The sequence below is a fragment of the Mus caroli genome, unplaced genomic scaffold (assembly GCF_978045245.1).
Source record: "Mus caroli unplaced genomic scaffold, Mus_caroli_1 scaffold_12, whole genome shotgun sequence".
Classification (NCBI taxonomy): Eukaryota; Metazoa; Chordata; class Mammalia; order Rodentia; family Muridae; genus Mus; species Mus caroli.
Window position 1 is genome coordinate 74,084,020 of NW_028227267.1, and position 22,195 is coordinate 74,106,214.

The 22,195-nt window shown below is 41.9% G+C and overlaps 1 protein-coding gene across 2 annotated transcripts in view; it reads left to right on the plus strand.

The window, feature by feature from the left end:
* Positions 1-265: 265 nt before the first annotated feature.
* Positions 266-22,195, plus strand: part of Epsti1 (epithelial stromal interaction 1) — a 105,230-nt gene continuing 83,300 nt past the window's right edge. The window contains exon 1 of one of the 2 annotated variants that reach the window (XM_021182135.3): positions 266-733. In XM_021182135.3, the coding sequence (XP_021037794.2) occupies positions 555-733 (179 nt within the window). In that variant the 5' untranslated portion in view covers positions 266-554. The remainder of the gene's footprint in view (positions 734-22,195) is intronic. The other variant, XM_085828793.1, reaches the window with a different exon arrangement.

Consider the following 22,195-nt stretch of genomic DNA (forward strand, 5'->3'; position numbering starts at 1 on the left):
CACAACTAACAAACAGAACTATTCTTTTTTCTGTTCCATTGCTTTTAGTTATTGTCCTAATCTATGGAGACTCAGGGTAATATGTCCCTGGTCTCCAGCTTCTGACAGTGACCTCAACTCAGGGACAGACAGTGACCTCAACTCAGGGACACCCGTTAAACAGCTCCTCACGTTTCTCTGGGTTTCTGGCTATTTTGCACCAGCTTAGAAGCTTCCCAAGCTTCTAAGCTTCATAATGATCTCTCGTGCTCTCTGCAGTGGCTATGAATCCCTGAGCCCGATCACCTGCAGCTAGGTGAACCGGCTCAGTTCTTCAGCCTTGCTAGAGGCAGGCTCAGCCCAGGAACCTAACCTGTGAGAAAGTCTGAGGGTGTCCGGGTAGAGAATGAATGAGGAAGTTCTCTGAACCCAGCGGGTGGTTAAAGAGAAATCGAAACTCAGCTGTTAAAACCGCTCTCCTTGCTCTTCAGAACCCCTTCCTCGAGCCTCCTTAGAAGCCCTTACCAGCATCCGTCCCTCAAAGGCTGTGGCCAGGACCCCACGGGCTGTGGACCATGTACACCCGCAGTAAGGTGGTGGGCCCAGGCTTGGACACTTCCTCCATCTCTCGGGACCACGGTGGAGCTGGGCAGCGCAGGGAGCTGGGCTTGCAGCAAAACCGGAGACAGAGTTTGGAGGTGGCAGCTCCCAAGGGCCCCAAGATGGAGAGGCAGGGGCATGCTGATCAGGGAAGGTAAGTATTTGCAAGCTGCTTTGGAAGGAGGAAGTCCTGTTCCCGAATATAATCAGGCACCAGGTACCTTCCTCGTCTTTGGAGAGTGAAATCACAGAGGCTTAATAACAGGGATTTTGAAAGAGTTATATATCATTTACCTCTTTAAAATCACGTAGGAATTGATTTATTATGCCTTGCACCTGCCAGTTTGCAGACCTTTATACCATATTCTCACCCCCAGTCCACTGATTCTTAAGACTGGCTCAAGGATTAAAAGATGGATATATGCAACCTGGGCTTTTCATTCTTTATGAAAGTAACTTTTTCTTTACTAGAGAAAGGGGTGGCGACTCTAAATGGGACTACCATGCTAGAATAAAGGCAAGAAGGAGCGTGATGCAGAGGGTCCAGATATCCTTAAAGCTATCTGGAAGTTCTCTAATGGTCTAACTTAAAGTTTCCATCAGTACAGCTGAGAGTGAGGAACCCAGATGCTCAAGATTGGATTGCATGCTAAGCAAAGCAGGGACTCATAGGAGGCGTTTATTCTTGATCTACTGTTTAAGGACTGACGGTGGCATCCTGAAAGCGAGCTTTTTTTTCTTTTCTCCCCAATTTTTTATTAGATATTTTCTTCATTTACATTTCAAATGCTATCCCGAAAGTCCCCTATACCCTCCCCCCGCCCTGCTTCCCTACCCACCCACTCCCACTTCTTGGCCCTGGCATTCCCCTGTACTGGGGTATATAAAGTTTGAAAGCAAGCTTTGTAGAATGCCAGCGACCCTCTCCTTGCACGGGGTGGAATGGGCTCTTTTTTCCCCCCACTCAGCACGGTGGTTTGAAGTGCCGCCTCTGTGAATTAGAACTGTACAAATGGTTGTATTTTTAGTTTCCGGGCTTTGCAGCGACTTCTTTGTTGCAAGAAAGACAAGTGCTGGTTGCTAAGGAACAGCTACATAACCTTATGACCAATACACACTAGCACTAGTGATTCTTTCATCTCCATGTCGTTTCTGAAGGTAGGAAGGTTATGATACTGTTCAGTGTAGTTACCCTTAGATGGGGCAGGTGATCTGGGAGTCAATCAGAGACTGTGGAATTTCTCTCAGAATAACTGGCAATCTTGCCATAACAGAAGTTCATTAACTCCGAGTCACATGTCTATAAACTGGTCTCACTCTTATGAGTAGTTAATGATAAAAACCCTTTTATTAGGAAGCATCTATTTAGATATAAGCACGTCTTTGTATGCTCCTCTCATCTCCTGGGCACTAAGCAGTTGTCTCTTTCTGTTTTCTGATGGGATGCTAATCTCTCCCTCATCTTGCTGGACCAAATCCCTCTGAAAGGAACAGTTTGCTGCTAGAACATTAGAGAACTTCCTGAAAGAAATCAGTTGCTTCATTAGAGTTGGTGGTAGTCAGCAGCATTAGAGAATGCTCTCCCCTTTGGGTGGTTAACATCTGAGTGTTTGGACCACTCTGGATTCAGCTTGTATCTTTATTCACTATGTCAACTCGCTAAGTTGCTTCCTTAATTAAATTGGTAGGTAAAGGGGCTTGCATGAGAGCAAAACGGCATCTCAGTAAACACAACAACAAAAAATTATGAAGGTCTTACTTATCTGGGGGAGAAAATTTAGGAGATGTGTGTGTGTGCGTGTGTGTGCGTGTGTGTGTGTGTGTGTGTGTGTGTGTGTGAGAGAGAGAGAGAGATGGAAAATAAGAAAGGAGGATGCTAAGTGTCTTAATAGTTCATTTGTGTGGTAAAGGTAACTTTAACTTCATTTGTAGGCAACCTTCTTCTGTTAGTTCATGTGGGCAACAGATTCAATGTGGGGATTACAATCATGGGCTTTGATGCCCAGTCGATGAGTTCAAGTTCTGATTCTATGGTTACTTGCTCTCTGAATATCATGCTTAGCTACTATGTGCCTCCATTTTCTCATTACTAAAGGTGGGTGACATGATCGCATCCTTTAAGCTAGTATTCAGTAAATGCTGGAAGCTGACAAGCTGACAGCCATGACTTCATGTAACAGCCATTTATTGACGATGCTATCATGAGAAAACATATTGATGTAAAAGACCTTTTTTTACAAAATAAAATACACAAGTGCTCTGGTAGTTTTGTGCCAATTTGACAAAAGCTAGAGTCCTTTCAGAAGAGGGAACATTAATGGAGAAAATGCTCCCCCTTGATTGGCCCGTGACAAGCCTGTGGTGCATTTTCTTGATTGAAGATTAACACGGGAGGGCGGAGCTCACTGCGAGTTGTGCCACCCCTGGTCCTGAGTGCTATGGGAAAACAGGCCTAGCAACCCACAAGAAGCCAGTATGTAGCACTCCTTCTTGGCTCCTGCATCAGCTTCTGCTTCTGCGTTCTAGCCTTGAGTCCCTGCCCTGACTTCCTTTGGTGATAGAGTATGACCTGAGAGTTGTAAGATGAAATTTGAAATGTAAATAAAGAAAATATCCATTAAAAAAAAAGGAAAAGAAAAAAAGAACATTCAAGTAAGAATCAACACTAGATCTCTCGAACCATCGTGTAGAGATCTCTTATATACTGGCCCTAAATAAATGCATTAACAACCCTCCAGCAGTTCAAAGGGCTTCCCAGCTATTATTCTAGCTGTGATGTAGTGGGGAGTGCAGAGACAGCTCAGCATTTGGAGGCCAGTTCTGCCTCAGGCATTTTTTAATGTATGTGGGGCGGTGGGGAAGGAGGGTTGAGAGTTGGGGAGACAATTTCCTTGGGTCTCACAAAACAGGAGTGGAGAGATTTAGTCTGCTTGCCGTACAGAATTAGAAGTCTTAAATCCAATCTAAGTTCATAGTATTGGCATCCAGATCATTACCTAGTCTATACATTATGAATATAAATAGCATTTATGCTGATTGAGTGATACTTTAATGTTATAATCCCAAGGATTTGCAAAAATATCAGACACTTTGGTTAACTTTGGTTTTATATCACAATGAAAATTAAAGTTTGCTTGATTAAGAAAAGAAAGAAAGAAAGAAAGAAAGGAAGGAAGAAAGATGCCTATCCCCCCTGAGCTGTATTTGGACAGGATACTTTATCACAGTAGCAGAAAACTAAGACACAAACTGGTTCCAGGCCATAGGATATTGCTGTGGGAGACCTGGCCTTGTGTTTTGGGGAGGATTGTGGAAGGACTTTGGAATTCAGAGCTTAACGAGGTGTTGTGGGCTCTTAGAAGGTAATGTTGAGAGCAGCACAGACGAGGGAAGCCTGACTCTGAGATATCAGAGGGAAGTTTAAGAATCCCTTGAAGAGTCTAGCAAGGCCACTTGAAAGTTTGAACTTTAAGCTTCCAAAATGAAACCTTTGCTTCGCTGGGACAAGCAATACTGGGTCTGAAGAATCATCCAGGATTGATTAAAGAGGCCAGCATCACTGAAATGAAATCATCTGGGACTTGTTTTGGCAGAGTCAGCGTAGAAGTTGTAGTCCAGAGGTGGCCAAGGCTGTACCTTGGGCTCCCAGCAGACCTGGTAATGTGGTACTGTGGAAGCATGAACGGGCCATGAAGAGAAGCTGAGGCACAGTAGTAGGTGGCAGGGTTAGAGTCCCTGAAGAGAGCCCAGAAGAGGTTGTTGGTGAAGGAGCAGGCCAGTTTTGGTGGATCCCCAAGCATTTTGGAGAAGCCAGTACCATAGGAAGACTGCTGAGGACCCCGGCAGCTGCAGAATTGAGTCAGCTATAGCCTAGGAGACAAACTGTGTGTGCTACAGAGGATGAGCCCAGGAACAGAGCTAGCTGGCCAGGGCCCTTGGAGTCTGGAGGGTTGTGAGTGGGGTCTCAGAAGCCAAACACTCAACTTTTAATACCATCAGACTTTGAGTTTGCTTTGATTTGATTGTGACTGGACCCTGATTCTTCCTTCTTAGATCTAAGAAGTTGAATATTTTTTTTCTTTTCTTTTTAATTTCACAGGAATCCACATCTAACAGCCTTTTATAGAGATTTTGGAATTTTAAAAGAGACATTTGAGTTTTAGAAAGACTAGGATTTTAGAGAGATTGGTGTTTCAGAGAGACTTTAGATCTTTTAGATAGATTGGGCATTTTAGAACCTGAAGTGCTTGAGTCTGTAATACTTGTGGGACTGTGAAAGTTTGGAATCTGCTTTATAGTGTGATATTGGTATTAATGGCATGTTGGGGACAAGGAGAAAGGCTTTGGCTCAACATTGATGTGTTTGCATATAAAGTTGACAGGAAGTCAATGTGCTGGGAGTTCTGTGTCAACTTGACAGAAAATAGAGTCATTTGGGAAGAGGGAACCTCAAATGAGAAAATGCCCCTAATAGGTCCTGCTTGTGGGCAAGCCTGTGGTGCCATTTCTTTTTTTTTTTTTTTTTTTTAAGATTTATTTATTTATTATATGTAAGTACACTGTAGCTGTCTTCAGACACTCCAGAAGAGGGCGCCAGATCTCGTTACGGATGGTTGTGAGCCACCATGTGGTTGCTGGGATTTGAACTCTGGACCTTCGGACGAGCAGTCGGGTGCTCTTACCCACTGAGCCATCTCACCAGCCCTGTGGTGCCATTTCTTGACTGATGATTGATGTAGGAAGGACCGGGCCCCTGTGAATGCTGTCACCCCTGGGTGGTGGTTTTAGGTGCTATAAGAAAAGAGGCTGAGCAAGCCATGGGCCAACATCCTCGATGGCCTCTTGCTTCAGTTCCTGATTCCAAGTTCCTTCCTGGAGTTCCTGCCCACCATGTCCTTTGATGATAGACTGTGGCATGGAGATATTACCAAAATAACTGCTGTGTCCCCCCTCCCCAAGTGCCTTTTGGTCATGGTCTTTATTAGAGTAATAGAAAAGTAACTAAGACAACAAGTAAAAAAAAAATCTATGAAATTCTTTAAAATCAGTGATTCTTACTCTGTGACAGATTGCCAGGTAGGATAACTTTTTATTTTAAACTGCATTTTGGATTTCAGTTATTGCAAGTGTTTACTATTTCATTTTGGCTTTTATAGTTATTTTTACCTGGTGCTATGTACCTTGTCCCCAACTATTATAAACTATTCACACAGATTTAAAGAGAAACAAAAAGCTTATATAAACTTGTAATCCAAAGCAATCTTTCGTTCACTCTTTTATTATTTTGCTTGCTTCTAAGCAAATTTTACCTACATCTATATGGATAGTAGGGTTTCCAGCCTGACTATACCCAACGGTGGGCCATAGGCTCTTGCCCGTATTAGTGATAAAAGCCTGATGCTGTTTAGGAAAAAGTAAAGAGACATTCTGAAAATGGATCTGTCATGTAGAACTTTACTATGCAGTAGTTAACTTTAATAAAATTTATACACAAATTCAACTTCCCGTAACGCATTTGTGGTCTACTGTATATGGAATCCTATAGAGACTTAAAGATGGGGCAGCAATAACAGCAAATTCTTATGAAGCATTTACTATGTTAACAGCGCATCACACATACTAACAACCAGACAGTAACACAGGATTGCCAGCTCTGGATAGTTCTAAAATATTGGAACAATTATCTACTTAGCAAACTTTATAAGGATTTTTTTCTTTTTTCTTTTTCTTTTAACATCTACTTAATGGGACATATATACTTCTGCAATAATTACACAAATCTTTATGTGTGCTATACAGGAAAGCCAGTATCTGAGCTGGTTTTCAGGGCAGGAAAGTATTTCCTAAAATAGGATATTTAAACTGAGACCTATAGGAGAATGAGCTGTATGTGTATATATGTTTGTTTTTGTAGGTAGTGATGGTGAGATTGTCAACTGGACAGGACTTGAAATTATTTAGGAGACAAGCATACAGTTAGACCTGGGAAGGATTATTCAATTAGATTAGCCTCTGGGCATTGATTAGGTTAATTGAGGAGGGAAGACTCGCCTTAAAGGAGAGTAGCATTGTACTCTGGCCTTGAGTACAGGGTTGCACAGAAAGGAGGACGCTAGCTGAGTCCAGTCAGTATTCACTGCTTTTGTCTTCTTGACTGAATGCAATGATATCAGCTGTTCCTGCTGCCTTGATTTCCCTGCTGTGATGGACTTTACCTTTGAACTGAGAGCTAAAATAAACCTATGGTGGTTTGAATGAAAATAGGCTTATTTCCAATCTGTGGAACTGTTTGGGAAGGACTGGGAGGTGTGGCCTCATTGGAGGAGGGGTGTCACTGTGGGTGGGCTTTGTGGTATAAAAGTTCCATACCATTCCAGTTAGCCTCTGTCTTTGCCTCATGGTTGTTGCCTCTCGAGTAGTCTCAGCTACTGCTTCAGTGCTGCACCTGCCTGCCTACTGCCATGCTCCCTGCTGTGATGGTCTGGGATCTACTAACCTCTGACCTGTGAATCTCAAATTAAATGTTTGCTTTTATACAGTGTCTTGGTCATGGTGTTTTGGCATGACAATAGAAAAGTAATTAAGACTAATACTTTCTTTCTTGACTTATTTTTGTCATGTTATTCTGTCTCAGTGACAGGGGAAAAAACAAAATATGAGGTTTACTTTCCTTCCTTCCTTTCTTCCTTTCTTCCTTTCTTCCTTTCTTTCTTTCTTTCTTTCTTTCTTTCTTTCTTTCTTTCTTTCTTTCTTTCTTTCTTTCTTTCTTTCTTTCTTTCTTCTTTCTTTCTTTCTTTCTTTCTTTCTTTCTTTCTTTCTTTCTTTCTCTCTTTCTTTCTCTCTTTCTCTCTTTCTTTCTTCCTTGTTTGCTAGCTTGTTTGGCTTTTAGAGACAGAATCTTTCCAGGTAGCCCACAATACCCTGAACTCATTATGTAGCCCACACTGGCTTTGAACATGTGATCATTTTGCCTCAGCTAGATTACAGACATGCTCCACTACCCCCCAGCTTTCAAGTAACACATTGGTAGTTATTAGAGCCTATAAAAACCAATTTACTATTTCCTCTCCACTACAGTGCCCCAGATTTCAATTTCCTGTCTCCCTATGATTAAAAGAGAATGAGTTTTTTTTTTCTTTTTTGCCAGTAGATGTTAAATGGCGTGAAAGCAGTGTCCTTTTTCTTCCTGGAGATAGAGAACTGGATAATGCAGAAGTTTCTCTTAATGTTATGAAATAATACTACACTGGAAGAGCTCAAGGATTGTCTTAATGAGCAATCTTCCCAATGACTCAATATAGATGGCTATTCATTAGGGGATTATTTAACTCAACTCCTAGACAAGGCCCATAAGCAGTTAGAAAGTTTGTAACGTAATAGATAGTGTTTAACTCTTAATGATAATGATGCAGTTCAATGAGCTGGATAGGTACCTCAACTTCTACCAGATTCTAATAGCAAACTAATTAGCTGAGCTCCTCTTGCACAGCTTACTCTTGGAATGATAAATGTGCTAGAGCATGGTAATACTGTAGTAACACAATGCAGATTAGCTAGAGCCTCAAATGAGCCGAGTACCCCTCAAAATAACTGCAGAAACAAAACAGACAAGCACCAAAATAACAATCAGTTGGGCTGTTGATGGGCAGTAGGAAAGCTCTCTACCACTACAAGTCAGTGGTAGACTACTCTTCTAACGTAGATGAAGCCCTAAGGCCAAGCCAGTGTCACCAGAAAAAGTACTTCCAATATCTCAAGTGCCAAATGATGCATTTATATCTTGTACTTAGAGTGACATGAATGTTATTGAATCTTATCTTCAAAATAAACACTTTCCCACCTGACAGATGAGTAGAGTAAGTCTTGGAAGATTAAATGATTTCCCCAAGTTTCCATTGCTTTTCCAAATCAGTAGCTAGAACTTAAACCTAGGTCTTTCCACCAAAGTGGAAACTGCTCAGGAGCTGGGGAGGAAGTGACATCAAAACTCCCTGTTTACTTATTGTTTCGTGTCCACATTAAGAAAAATTCAGTAGGTCAAAGGGAGTACTAATGTAGAAGCAGTAATGTGGTATTTACAGATTTGCAGGGAGAAACAATTTCTTTAGCCACTTATCCCTTGCTTGGTTAATGATGGAGACATCTATAAGAAAGTCATATTAACAAGAGAAAAGAAGTATTTAGTAAGTTATATGTGACACCAGAGCCTTTAGAAATGATAACATAAAGATACAGGGAAATGTTATATATTGATAATGTTTCTCCTTACCATGAAAATTGCTTGACCAAAACAACTTAAGGTAGGAAGGATTAACCTTGGCTCATGGTTTCAAAGGGTACAGTTCCTCATGATGGGACAATTTCACCACATGATGGTGGCTTGTGATAATGTGACTACAGAGAGGACAAAAACAAAACAAAACAAAAAACAACAACAACAACAACAACAAAAAACAAAATACAAACTAGAATCAGAACAGAAGTGTCCATAATTTTCAAAGGTTTGCCACAAGAACCATACTGCCGCCAGTCAGGCCCCATCTCTTAAAGACTTTGTGTATTTTAAAACAGTGCTACGAGTGGGTAGAGAGATGGCACAGCAGTCTAGGGCACTTGTTGCTCTTGGAGGTGACCTGGCTCCAGTTCCCAGTACCTACATCAGGACTCATAACCATCCGTTACAACAGTTCAAGGGATCTCATATCCTTTTCTGACCTCCAAGGGCATCAGACATGCATGTGATACACATCTTATATAAAATCAACATGCACATACAATAAAAATTAAACATCTAAAATAAAAAATTATAAATAGAAGACTGCCATAAGCCAGGTACCAAGTGCCCAAGGCATGTCCCTGTAAGAGACATTTTGTAGATAATCACACACCTTATTTTTACCCATAGGTATGATGAAAGGTGAAGAGTTTGTAGCTATGGGATTGGTTGGAAAGGGTTAGGAACTAATAATCCATGAAACAAAGGAGGCATGCTCATTTATCTTCTTCATGTTAGAGAAGTCCATCACGGTCTGTCTTTAGGGGCAGGGAATGACAGATCTTCCTGTTTCTTGGCATCTTCTCAAATGCCAAGGAGCCATATTTTGGAAAAATGTGCCCCAAATCCTATCACTATTTCTAAGTTATTTTGTAAGTGACTTAGATAAATGTGTGTGTGTGTGAGTATGTGTGTGTGTTTGTGAGTGTGTGTGTGAGTGTGTGTTTGTGTGTGTGAGTGTGTGTGTGAGTGTGTGTTTGTGTGTGAGTGTGTGTGTGTGTGTTTGTGTGTGTGAGTATGTGTTTGTGTGTGTGTGAGTGTATGTGTGTGTTTGTGTATGTATGTGTTTGTGTGTGTGTGAGTGTGTGTATGAATCTCCTTTTTGGTGATGCTTTCTATAGATGCTACACAGATCAGTGGGCTCCTGTTAGAGTAGGTTGTTGTTATTGTTTCTAAGCAACTTAAGTACATGGTGACCAAATCTACATTGAATGATTTGTTTGATGCTGTGACCTAGAACATGTGTCAGTATGTAGGCTTGGATTTTTTTCAACATACTTTATTTACGATTCTTAAATGCTTCGACCTCCCTTCTAGCCCACTGACCAGAGGTAGTGGAAAACGAAGGTTAATAGGAAGAGGGAAAGGAGGCTGTGGACCTGTTTAGTAGTAGTCCTTTAGGGCAATTCCACTCTTCATTGTCAGGATATCAGTAGTCCAGTTCAATAACAAACACCAAACTTCAATCAGTAGCAGTGGTACAATCTAGCAGAAACTGCAAGGCTCTGCCAAATCAGCACAAGCCAAGAGAAGTGACCAGAATCAGCTGGAATACCATAGGTTCTTTGGCCTGTTTGTTTCTATGAAGTCAAGATAAGTAAAGACCAGCAAAGACCAGTGAAGACCCACAAAGTGTTTCATGGTGTTGCAATGGCAATGCAAGAGAGACCTTTCACTGTCTGTGGGGTTCTATTTTTATTCTTTCTAAACATCACATGCCCTTTAAAGTGTCTGTTTCAGTAAAACATCTCATGCCTTCTCGCAAGACAGCTTCCAGAAAAATATTACTTGATACATCCAAGAAACCAGATATCCCCCTTTATCAGTATGTATGAAGATAAATACAACAGAAAAGAAGTTCCACAAAAACAATTCTCACTATGTGTGTCACATTGACATTTTCTATTCTTTTCTGTGTGTGGTGCATACATGTGAGTTTGCACATGTGTGCATATACATGGGGTATCCAGAGCAGAGGACATTGGGTGCGTTTCATCACTCCCTGTCTTACTACTCTGAAATAGGGTCTCTCGCTGAATTACAAGTTCACATTTTTGCCTAGACAGGGTAGCCAGCGAGTTCTCTGGAACTGCCCACCTCTGTCTCCTCAATACTGTGATTGCAAACATACAGAGCAGCTATGCCTAGGTTTTTGCATGTGTGTTGGGGATTTGAACTAAGGTTCTCATGATGGCAGAGCAACTGCTTTTACTGGCTAAGGGATCACTCCAGTCTCCATTTTCTATTCATGTTGATTAAAAAAAGTTCATTGCATGATTTTGTCAAGCATTAGTGGGTCACCATCTACAGTCTGAGAGGCAAAGCTCACTGCAGAGGAATTTGTTAGAGTGGATGGAAAGAAAGACATTTCAGTTTTCAGTTTGATTAGATCAAATTTACCTTACTGTTTATGGAGGAGGGTATAAATTACGATCCTGTTAGAATGAATTTTCAACTTTTTTTTTTTTCGTGCTAGCCCCTGCTCCTTGATGTGGTATGCTTTTGTGATCTGCCAAGTCTCGGGGAGCAATCGCAATCTTTTTGTTCAAGTACAGTATCATCAAAAATGAATGGACATTTTTCAAAAAGCCTTTGACAGCTGCAACAGTGAAACAATAAATCAACAGGATGACGAGAGCCCAAAAAAGCATAATACCTATAATAATCAGTAGAAGTGTTGCAGAAATGAGAAAAAAATGAAACTTAGCTCAATTACACAGTAAGGTGACTCACTTCAAAGTCAGTAGAGTGCCGTGAGGTTATGGATATTGTTAAGGTTAATTGCATCTATTCAGAATGTATTTGAATCTGAGACAAAAGCTTGAGAGAAAAAAATAATCAAAAGGAACAGACGGCTTAGGAAAGTTTGTTCTTTATCAGAAAATCAGCCATGACAGCTCCTTTGTTCTGTAATGTTTGTAGTTTTCCCTCCAAATGTGAAGATTAAAAAGCAATCTATTAAAGTAATGTAGAAAAATTCAAGATATTTTCCATCATTAAAATCCAAGGGTGTGGTGATGGCTCATATCTGAAGAACACTGAGGTAGGGGGATCATTAGTTAAAGTCCAGTTTGGACTACATCAGTAGGAACACATCTTGTAAAGAAAGGAAGAAACAAACAAAGGAAGAAAGACAGACAGACAGACCAATTATGCTCTTTAGTTCCACTGTTAAGAGATGGTGGTGAATCTTTTTTTTTTTTTTTTTTTTTTTTTTTTTTTTTTGCCTCTTTTGAAATAGGTTTTTGTATATCCCTTGACCTCCTTGAACTCTGGATCCTCTTGCCACTGCCTCTCAAGCGCTGGTATTAATCCTTTCCATATTAGTCCCCTGCCTCCAGATCACGAGACATTCTATAAGACAATCTATTCAGACTTCTTAAGGATGCCAATCAGGAAAGGGAGAAAGCCAAGGAAATTGTCCTAGATTAACATTCTGCAGAGACCTAGGCAAGTCGTGACTGATTCCAGGATATGGTGAGAATAGGAAAGAATTAAACGGCAAAACTTTAAATGTGAATATAATTAGGTAAATTCCTTGGGTGCGATGATGTTTTTGTGTATGAGTAGGATAATGCCTTCCACCACCCCCTCTTTGGAGGTACATGCTAGAGTATTTAGGGATTATATACCATCGTGACCGACCCTATGGTTTGGAGAAAGAAGTAACTATGTAAGGTATTCAGAACTAATGACTATCAGTAGAGAGTAACGGCCTTTGTCTTATTAAAGTGGTTTGTTAGGCCTTATCTGGGTGTGTGTGCTGTGAGGGTGGAACCCATGCCCAGTGTATACTGGACAAACACTCTGCCCCTGAGTTGAATACCCACCCCAGTCCAAGGCTTCTAAAGGATTTTAAAATAAACGATTGGTGAAGATGACTTCCTGGTAACATCCTAAAGCTTGTTTTCTTTCTCTGCTTCCATTTTCCTTTGCTTGTTGGAACCCAGAGGACTTAAAGGAAGATTCTTCACAGAGCCATGTACTTAAGGTTTTACAGTTTATCGTAGGTCTATTTTATTTCAATAAATTAAGGACCAAAGCCCGGGCTCAGAGCTATGCTGCCGCTTGCACGGTAATAACATTCACTCATCTTGAAAGTTATCTTTCTCGGATACCATTTTGTTTCATGTCTTAGTCCTTCTGGGACACAGGGGAAAGGATCGAGAGACTATGGCCTAGATGTTAGAGTGAAGAACCAGAGCCAGGAGCATTCAAAGAATTTAGGAAAACTATGTTTATGGAAAAAAAAAAGATACAGAAAGGGACTAATTCATAGCGTGAGAAGGAGCTGCATTTGTGATGGGAGAGGGTCTAGCACTGAGAACAGCCATCCGATATATCACATATATCACTAACACTGTCTGCAGAGCAGATTCTTCACACAGGCACTCTAAAACAAAGCTTTGTTTAGGGTTTTCCTACAAGATAGGCCTGAAGGTAGCAAACTAGGGCTGGTACAAAGACTTGTCAATTACAGTAGACCAGTGATGATCTCTTTTACTTTCTCATCTATGTGTATGTGTGCATGTATGCATATCTCATGTCTGTGTGTGTGGGCACCCAGGAAAGACAGAAGAGACCACCAGGTCCTCTGGAGCTGGAGTTATAAGCAGTCGGGAGCCAGTGCACGTGGGTGCTGAGAGCTGAACTCAGATTTTTCAGCAAGAGGAGAGAACAATCCTAACAGCGAAGCCACTGCTCCAACTCCTGTCACTTTCTGATACTATTTTTCTTAAATTAAATTTACTATGTATGCATGTAGTGTGGCACACGCATGCCATGGCATGTGTTCAGAGGCCAGGGATACCTTTGGTAGTTTTCTTCTTCCACTGTGGATTACAGGAACCAAACTCAGGTCACCAAGCTTATGTGGCAAACACGTTTAACCTGCTCAGCCATTTTTTTTGGACCCTGAAATTATCTGAAGCATTTTTCTACCTACAAAGTGGATAATTGTCCCCATTTTTAAAATGGAAAAAGAGAGAGAGAGAGAGAGAGAGAGAGAGAGAGAGAGAGAGAGAGAGAGAGAGAGAGAGAGAGAGAGAGAGAGAAACTAAGTAGTTTGCTCAAAGTTGTTAGTTAGGGAGTAATGGTATGAGGCTTGACCAGGCGGGCTGGTTCTAGGTCAGCAGTAATGTGGAGGCTTTGTAGTTAGAGGGCAGGCAGACTGTTCAGCCATTTGTGCATCAACTTTCACCTCAACCCTTTCAGGAAGGGAAATGCAACCCAAAGCCTAACGTTACATCCTGTCTCCAGTTAAGTCTCTTTCTCAGTACTTGTACTGATACGTCAATGCCACAAATCAGTCACGTGGTAGCTCTTAACTATAAAGCTAGACAGACTGTTAGGAGGAAGTGAAAATATGCCTGGGGGGTGGGGTCCAGCATCTCCTGTAGTTTGAAAACTGAGGAGAATAAGGTGGAAAAATAAAGACCAACCATATGATCTAGATTGACGTATCTATGGCTCTTTGGTAATGCAAGTGGGGAGCCGATCTATGGAAGAAAATCTAAATTGGGTCAAATGTTTGAGCCCAAGTGATTATTCAAGAAGTCTGTTAGGGTCTTCTAGACAGTGCTCGGTGCAAAGCTTAGTTTGGTATAAACTATCGGACTTTTTAGAACAGTGAATGTTTCAGACAAATCAAGTAGCTAGATGTTGTGTTAGGACATGCTATGGAGCCATTCAGTATTAAGCATGGAATACTTATAATTTAGCAGAGAAACCATTTAAAATGGAAAATAAGATCAAAATTGTACTTTAAATATAATTACTCGTGGTGTAGAGAACATATCTGTGGGTGCTGATACACACCTGTAATCCTTGGAAATTTGAGGCAGGAAGGTGGTGGTGGGTTTGAGACTAGCCTGAAGTGCCAGGTAAGTATGACACCAGGCTTGGGACACAAGGAGATTTTACCTCAAATGAAAGCAACAAAAAGTAGAGAACATAGATTGATGGAAATTCAGCCAAATAAAACATAATTGTAATCTTTGAGAAGTGGAGTTTGAGTAACTTTTAAGTGCTACTTTCTACATTGTCTTGCATGTGACTTTAAAAAATTAAAAATAAGAATTTCACGCAAGTACGTGGACTTTGCATATACGTCCCTAGATGTGGGGGTTCTAGTTTTATGTGCTAGAGGTAACCTGTAAAGAGTTGTAGTTTAAGTCGAATGAGAATCAAGAGGAGAAGAGGCGTGGCCTGTTTGACATGTCTAAGCTGTGCGGCAGCTGTCAGTCTGCTCCACTGACTTATTCCTTAGAAGGCAGCCTTGGCCAAGCTGCCGGCTCTCTTCAAACTTTAACTTCAGATTCTAATTGTCTGTATTTCTGTCATTGTTTTGAGGGGGAAATCTGACTATCTTTCCTAGCTCGTGTTGAAGTCCTAGGCTGAAGTGTTCATCCAGCATCCTGAGGATCTGAGAATTAGCTCATACACTCCTTTGGCCAGCTAACCTGGCTGCTGCTAGGGATGCCTATCTAACACGAACCTTGGGAGATAGGCATACTCTTTTCAAGACAACGACCAGATTGTTTAACCACCCACTGTAATAATGGTAGATTAGTTGGGCATGATGTCATATACCTGAAACTCAAGCTCCATAGACGCTCTAGCAGCAGAATGGAGAGGCCAGGGCCAGGCTGAGCTGCATCCTGAGCTCCTGATTCATAAAACAAAGTAGCATAAGTATTACTTTTCCTAGCTGCAAGGCAGGCATGCCAGGTGCCCCCATCAGACCTAGGGTCAGAGCTGGTGTGAAGTAACTGCCAGCCATGCTGTGGGCTGTGTTCAGAGGAGTGGAGTCTTTTCTCTCTGACCAGGAACCTCCAGTCTTCTGTCAGTATCCAGGAAATAGCCACAGGCGAGTTTATTAGCTTGTAATAGTCACATCAAAATCTCACACCTGACGCATGGTCTGAAAACACAAATTGCTTCTAATTTTTCTGGAGGAAGCAATTTAATTCATTTTATAAATTGGTGTCAATCTCAAAGATGGCAGTTCTCTGTAGCATTATTTTTTTTCCGCAGATATTCTTTCTATCTTTAGTATTAATTGCTCTTGATAGCTTTCTTTTTTGTATGTGTATAGTGTTTACTGCATATATTTTTAAGTGAAGCTGCATAATATCTCTTGTCTATACTCTGTAGCTGTGCATTTTATCTGCCCATCTTGCCTCAGTTAAATTAGTAATATAGGCATAAAATATGTATCAAGCTATGAATCTCTAGTAGGGTATGTTTTTCTAATCAGTGTAAACTGGTCATATCTTATCAAGACAGGGTATGCCTAGGCCATGAATTTATGTGCATGCACACATATTTTTTTTTCTACTGTGCATAAAGACTTTCTATACACAGAAAGCCCTGGGCTGTTGCTTCTTTTAACCTAGTGTGTTCTCATTCTCCTTTCCAACAGAAGCCAGGGGGGAACACTGCTGAGATCACCTCCATGAGCACATCTACACCAGAGTGTGGAATGTGGATCAGGTCTCATAGAAAGCCACAGGTTCAAGGGAGATCCAGCCAGCACTATCTCGTTTGGGTTTTGGATTGAGAATTTAGACTGATTGAAAAAGGAGCTCTAACAACTTTAAATGCCTCAAAAACTTGGAGTGATACTGGTTAGAAATAATTAGCTTCATGGTCTGGAGAGATGCCTCAGCCGTTAAGAGCACTGGCTGCCCTTCCTGAGAGCCTGGGTTCAATTCCTGGTACCTAAGTGGCAGCTCATCTGACACACTCTTCTGGTTTCTTCGGGAACTGCATGTACACGGTATACAAGCAATCCATGCAAGCAAAACACCCATATATAAAATACAATGTAGAATAGATAGTGAAAATAATCAGCTTAGTGTCTCCACACTGAAGACCATATAACAAAACCCGCACGGAAACCCATGGAACCATCGGATGCCTTTCTTCCCTCTAGTCCTTCTCCCCATTGCTAATTGTATCTGAGATTAAAGTTTTCTTGAACTATAAAAACAAAAACAAACAAACAAACAAACAAACAAACAAAAACAGTCGCTGGGGAAACCGGGATTCACGTTTGGGGTTCTTGGTCTCATTAATGAAAGAAGTTAGAAAGGGACTCAGAAGGAATCTCAAGGGCAGTGGTTTTAGAGTGTAAGAGAAAAACATGGCGCTGGTTAGGTGATGGTGATGGCAGCTGCCAGAGATGGAGGCGCATGCTTCCCCAGTTAGGCACGGAATGGACAGGAAACTTTATTAAAATGGGACAAAACTCTCTGAAGAGTGGACCTGAGTTAGTGAGCCGAGGAAAGAGCCCTTCAAGCATCTTGGCATGGGTTGAGTGGTGTTTTATATCCTCCCTGCCCTCTTGAACATCAGGGCTTTCTTCCACACATTCTCTATTCATTGGACGCTGTCACGGTGTCCGATGCAGGGACGATCCAGTCTTCCTCTGAAGTGTAGCTTCTTTGCACGTTCATCCGGAGTCAGCCTGTTTAGTTCCTAGTCTCCATTAGCGCTTCTACCCAGGTTTTGCTAGAAGAGTAAACTCCACACATCTATTATTCAGTTTGAAGCTGTCTGTAATTCACTCATCTGTCCCTTCCTGAATTTCTGCTATCCAGTACATCTCGTTTTTCCAATCAACACGACGTTGGTCTTAATTAGAGATTTAAATGACGCCGGGTGCAGTCTGTGCACTCCAGGGGATATATGTATGTAACACCTTTGCCAGCCAATATATTTTTTCACAGCTTGCACTTAGCAGTTTTTTTTTATAGAGTGCTTATGCATGAGATGCCATAAAAATGGCCCAAAGTGTTCATGAGAGAAGCCTCTGTGTAACTAGCACCCCACAAAATGGAAACACGGCTTACACATCTTTTCTCTCAAAAACATTTTCTTTAGTATGTGTGTATGTGCCTGTGTGTGTGAATGAGAAAGTGTTTGCGTGCACCCGTGCGTGTGCGTGTGTGTGTGTGTGTGCGTGTGCGTGTGTGTATGCGTGTGCGTGTGAGTGTGCGTGTGCGTGTATGTGTGTGTGTGTGTAGGTGAAGGGTAGCTGCATATTCTTCAATTGTTTCTCCACTATGTGTTTTGAGAACGGGTCTAGAGCTGAATCTGGGGCTCATTGATTGGCTAAGCTGGCTGCCCAGCACTGATTGGCTAAGCTGACTGACCCCCCTCCTCCCCCCCCCCAAGCCCTAGGGATCTGAGCATCTCCACCTCCTCACACACTGGGGTTACCTCTCTGGGCTTTTTACACAGATTCCTGCGATCTGAATTCACATCCTGATGCTTGCACAGCAAACACTTGACTTCCTGAGTCTCCTCCCGAGTCTCCCTTCCTCTTTAAAAATGGCAGAGAAAAGATCTTTATCTTGCCTTCTTAGACTGTTGTCTCCTAGGCCCATCTCTCTGTCTCAAGGAAGTGCACTGCTGGAAATTGGAAACAATCTTATCAACAGACATTTCATTAAATTTCAATGAGATAATTAAGGAAACTCATTTTCAAATATATATATTTGTTTCGGCAGTTTGCATGTTGCTTCATTAGGAAGTGACCAGAATGCTAAATCTCCGCAGTTTGAGCTTGTTGCATCTGCAGCTCCTGACTCCACTCGGTGAAGGAAATGCCACGGAGCTAAATGGCAAAGGTCTGCTGTGGGTGGGAACTAATTGGTTGAGAACATTAATAAATTATACTGGCTATTCATGTCAAAAAAAAAAGTTCAGAGGGAAGAGATGAATATTTTTGATCTCTCAGGGACTTGCACTCTGCCACACAATATTAAAAATAAAAAGCATAGCCTTAGACTTAAGCGCCTCTTCCTACTGCAAAAAAGGAGAGATAAAAAGTAAATCACTTGGCAGTGCTTTCCTATATTAAGATGTCTTCCGTTTGGCATTTCAGCCAATAAAATATTGCTAAGGCATCCTCTCACATAAAATGCGTATTACTAGGACCACTGTTAGTGTTAGGCGAAAAGACTTTTGATTAAAATCCTTTACTTTCAGGGCTCGCTAGCTCTCTCTTCTCTCTTTTCCCATTTACAATATGTATGGGTACTGCAGCCCTGTTCCAGGCAGTTTCTCAGACATGGGGCCAGAGAGGGAGAAAGATGTAAATAATCCTATCCGGTCACACTGTTTTGTGTGCAGTGAATAGTAAGTGTTTTTGTCTCTGACCCAGAAGTCTCATGTCAGCTGTGACTGACAAATGCCACTGGTCTGTCTCATCAGACTTAATCAGGTTAGAGATTATAAAGTATAGTCTTTAGTAACCAGATCTTCCCCTCCAACTCTCTTCCGTAATTTGTATAAGCAGGATGGTGGGCTTGGGAAAATTCCCAGTGAAATATTCTTAGCAAACTTGTTAGCCATGCCTTCAGCTTGGCATTCTTCTTCTCTGAGGTTTACCGCTGGTCTGGGCTCTCTGTGGGTCTCCTCTGCTTGCATCTCTGGCTACTTACATCATCTCGCTCCAGCACTTGTTTGGGTCTTCCTGCCATTGAGTTCTGTTGGCTTCTTGACTTGTTTTCAACGAGTGTGCAGGATTGGTGGAAATGGTTGTTATGTGTGGTTGACACCTCTCTTACACTCTGCAAGTCTCCAGCATAGTAATTCTGTAATAGGTTTCAGGTAAGTGTTCATATGGCTTGCGAGTATTTCAAGGGGTGGAAGTTACAGGAAATGGGACCAGCTTTTATTCATCATCTCGTGAAAGAAAAAAAAACATACACACAATGGAATTTATGAAGACATAATGAAAACCCAAGACATTTGCAGGACAATGATTTCAGCTAGAAATCATCGCATCAAATGAAATCAGCCAGGCCCAGAAAGACAAATGCCACATGTTTTTAAGTTTTCTCTCATAGGTAGAACCTAGATTTAAATGTGTGTGTGTGTGTGTGTGTGTGTGTGTGTGTGTGTGTGTGTGTGTAAGGTCTGTTTAGGTCATGAAACTAGAAAGGGGGTCATGAGAGGTGAAGAAGAAATTTTAAGGGAAGTGGGAAATAGGGAAATAGAATATATGTAATGAGGAAGCAAAATAAGTGAGCGACTGGGAAACGGAGGAGAAACAGCTGGAAAGGATGAGGCCAGTGGAGGAGGACAATGAGTTGGAATGAAGTATAATGACACATCTGCACGAAAGTACCAAGTATGCTGACTCACTAATTCATAAAGGGGCTGGGGTTGAAGTAAAACAGGGCATAATTTAAGCTTTCTATGTTAAGTTGAAAAATCAGCTACAGCTAATTGCTATAGGTTAAAAGCCGTGACTTCTGAGTCTTAGCTCTGTTGTTTAGTTAATCTAATGGTTTTTAGCATATAGCTTAACATCAGTTCGTTTATCAAAAATTTATTAATCTCTAAGCAGTTTTTGTTGTTTGTGTGTATGTGTGTAGATTTGTTTTGTTTTTATAATTAATTAATTAATTTATTTATTAATGTTTTTCGAGACAGGGTTTCTCTGTGTAGCCCTGGCTGTCCTGGAACTCACTCTGTAGACCAGGCTGGCCTTGAACTCAGAAATTCACCTGGCTCTGCCTCCCAAGTGCTGGGATTAAAGGCATGCGACACCACTGCCCGGCTTTATATTTTATTTTTGAGATAGCATTTCTCTACGTAGCCCGGCTGGTCTGGAACTCATTATATAGACCAGGCTGGACTCAGATTCACAGAGATCAGCTGCCTCTACCTCTCAAGTGCTGGGGTTAATGGTGTACACCACTACTCATGACCTTGGCCATCTTCTCATCAAAAATATCCCAAGACAGTTTCTTGGTGCTTACATGTTGCTATAACAAGATACCTAAGAAGGGTAATGCATTTTAAAAAGAGAGATTCATTTGGTTCACAAACTTGGTGGCCAGAAAGTCTCAAGAGGATGGTATCAGCACCTATACACCATTGGCTGTGCAAGGTGGTGAGGCAGAGGGGGGTAGCAGGTGTGTGCAGAAGGTCAAGCAGGTGACTCGCCCTGAGTTCCAGCAATACTTAATACTCTTACCTAATCCAGTCCCGTAATGCCCAACCCACTTCTGTGAGAATGGCATTAATCCATTAGTCCATTGTAAGAGCAGTGGCCCCATGGTCAATGACTTCTCTTAAAGGCCTTACTCGCTCTAAACACCAATGCAATGGGGATTAAGCTTCAACATGGGTCAACATGGGTCGGGACAAGCCATACCGGAAGCACAGAAGGTGTAACTATTCTACAGGAGTGGTTCTTTTAAGTGTGGAACCTCGGGCAGTGCTGTGCTCGTCACTTTCCCGGGGTTGCTGTCGAGATGAAACTAAAAGAGGAAGGGTTGGTGGGAGGCAGACGGCCACACTGAGTCTGCAGTTGGGGAGCAGAGAGAGGATCGCTGGCTCTCTGCATACTTTCTTCCTCCCCCTTTTTATTCCATCCACATTCAGGGTGGGTCACACCTCTTTAGACAACCCTCCGGGAAATGCCCCATGCAGACCGGTCCAGAGGCGTTTCTCCTAGGAGATTTTAAATCCAGCAAAGATGACGATGAGCATTAACCTCTGCAAACAGCAACCCAGAACTGATTTTTAAAAAAATGCCTGTTATTGAGCCTCAACCAAGAGTCACTGAATCAGAAACTCTGCCCTTTAACAAGCCTGCCAACGAGCCCTCCAGGTGATTCCCATGCACGGTAAAGGTTAAAAGTTGCTGATGTGCAGCATTGGCAAATCCCCGGCCTAGACTCCGCATCACAGCCTCAGCACTGAGAATGGCGCAGCAATTTCACAGTTGGCCTTTAAATCCAGTGCCTCGCGTTTCAGCTTTAGGGCTCCGTAGAATGGCTCACCATTGCATCCCGTTGAAGTTCCCAGATACTACTCACAGGATTGCAGCACCCCCAGCGCCTATAAAGTAGTGACAGTTGAGGAGTGAAACAGTCTTTCTCAGGGTGATCAAAGACCATGCAACAGATATGGGATTAATTTCCAGTGGCGGCCTCCTAATTCTGTATTCATAACGTTGTATGCGAGCTAGGCTACCCATGCACCATCTGCTGATACATATTAGGTAATTGGACACCCAGCAGCCCCATTTGCATGCAAAGGTGGTCGCACACCTCGCATTACAAGTCTAAAATTAAAGTCCAGGATGAAGCTCACTGGCTGAAGGCTCACAGCACGGAAAATAATGAGATAAGGAAAAATGGCTTCGGTTAATCAGCACTTTTGGCCTCGACTGTTCTGTCTTTGCTAATTTGCCCTTAGAAATGGTGATGTCCCAGGTGGAGGAGAGACTTCTAAGAGTATCTAGGGTTTACCTTTTAACCATATATTTACAAGCTGGTTACATTTATCCACAGCATTTTCTCCCAAACTGTACCC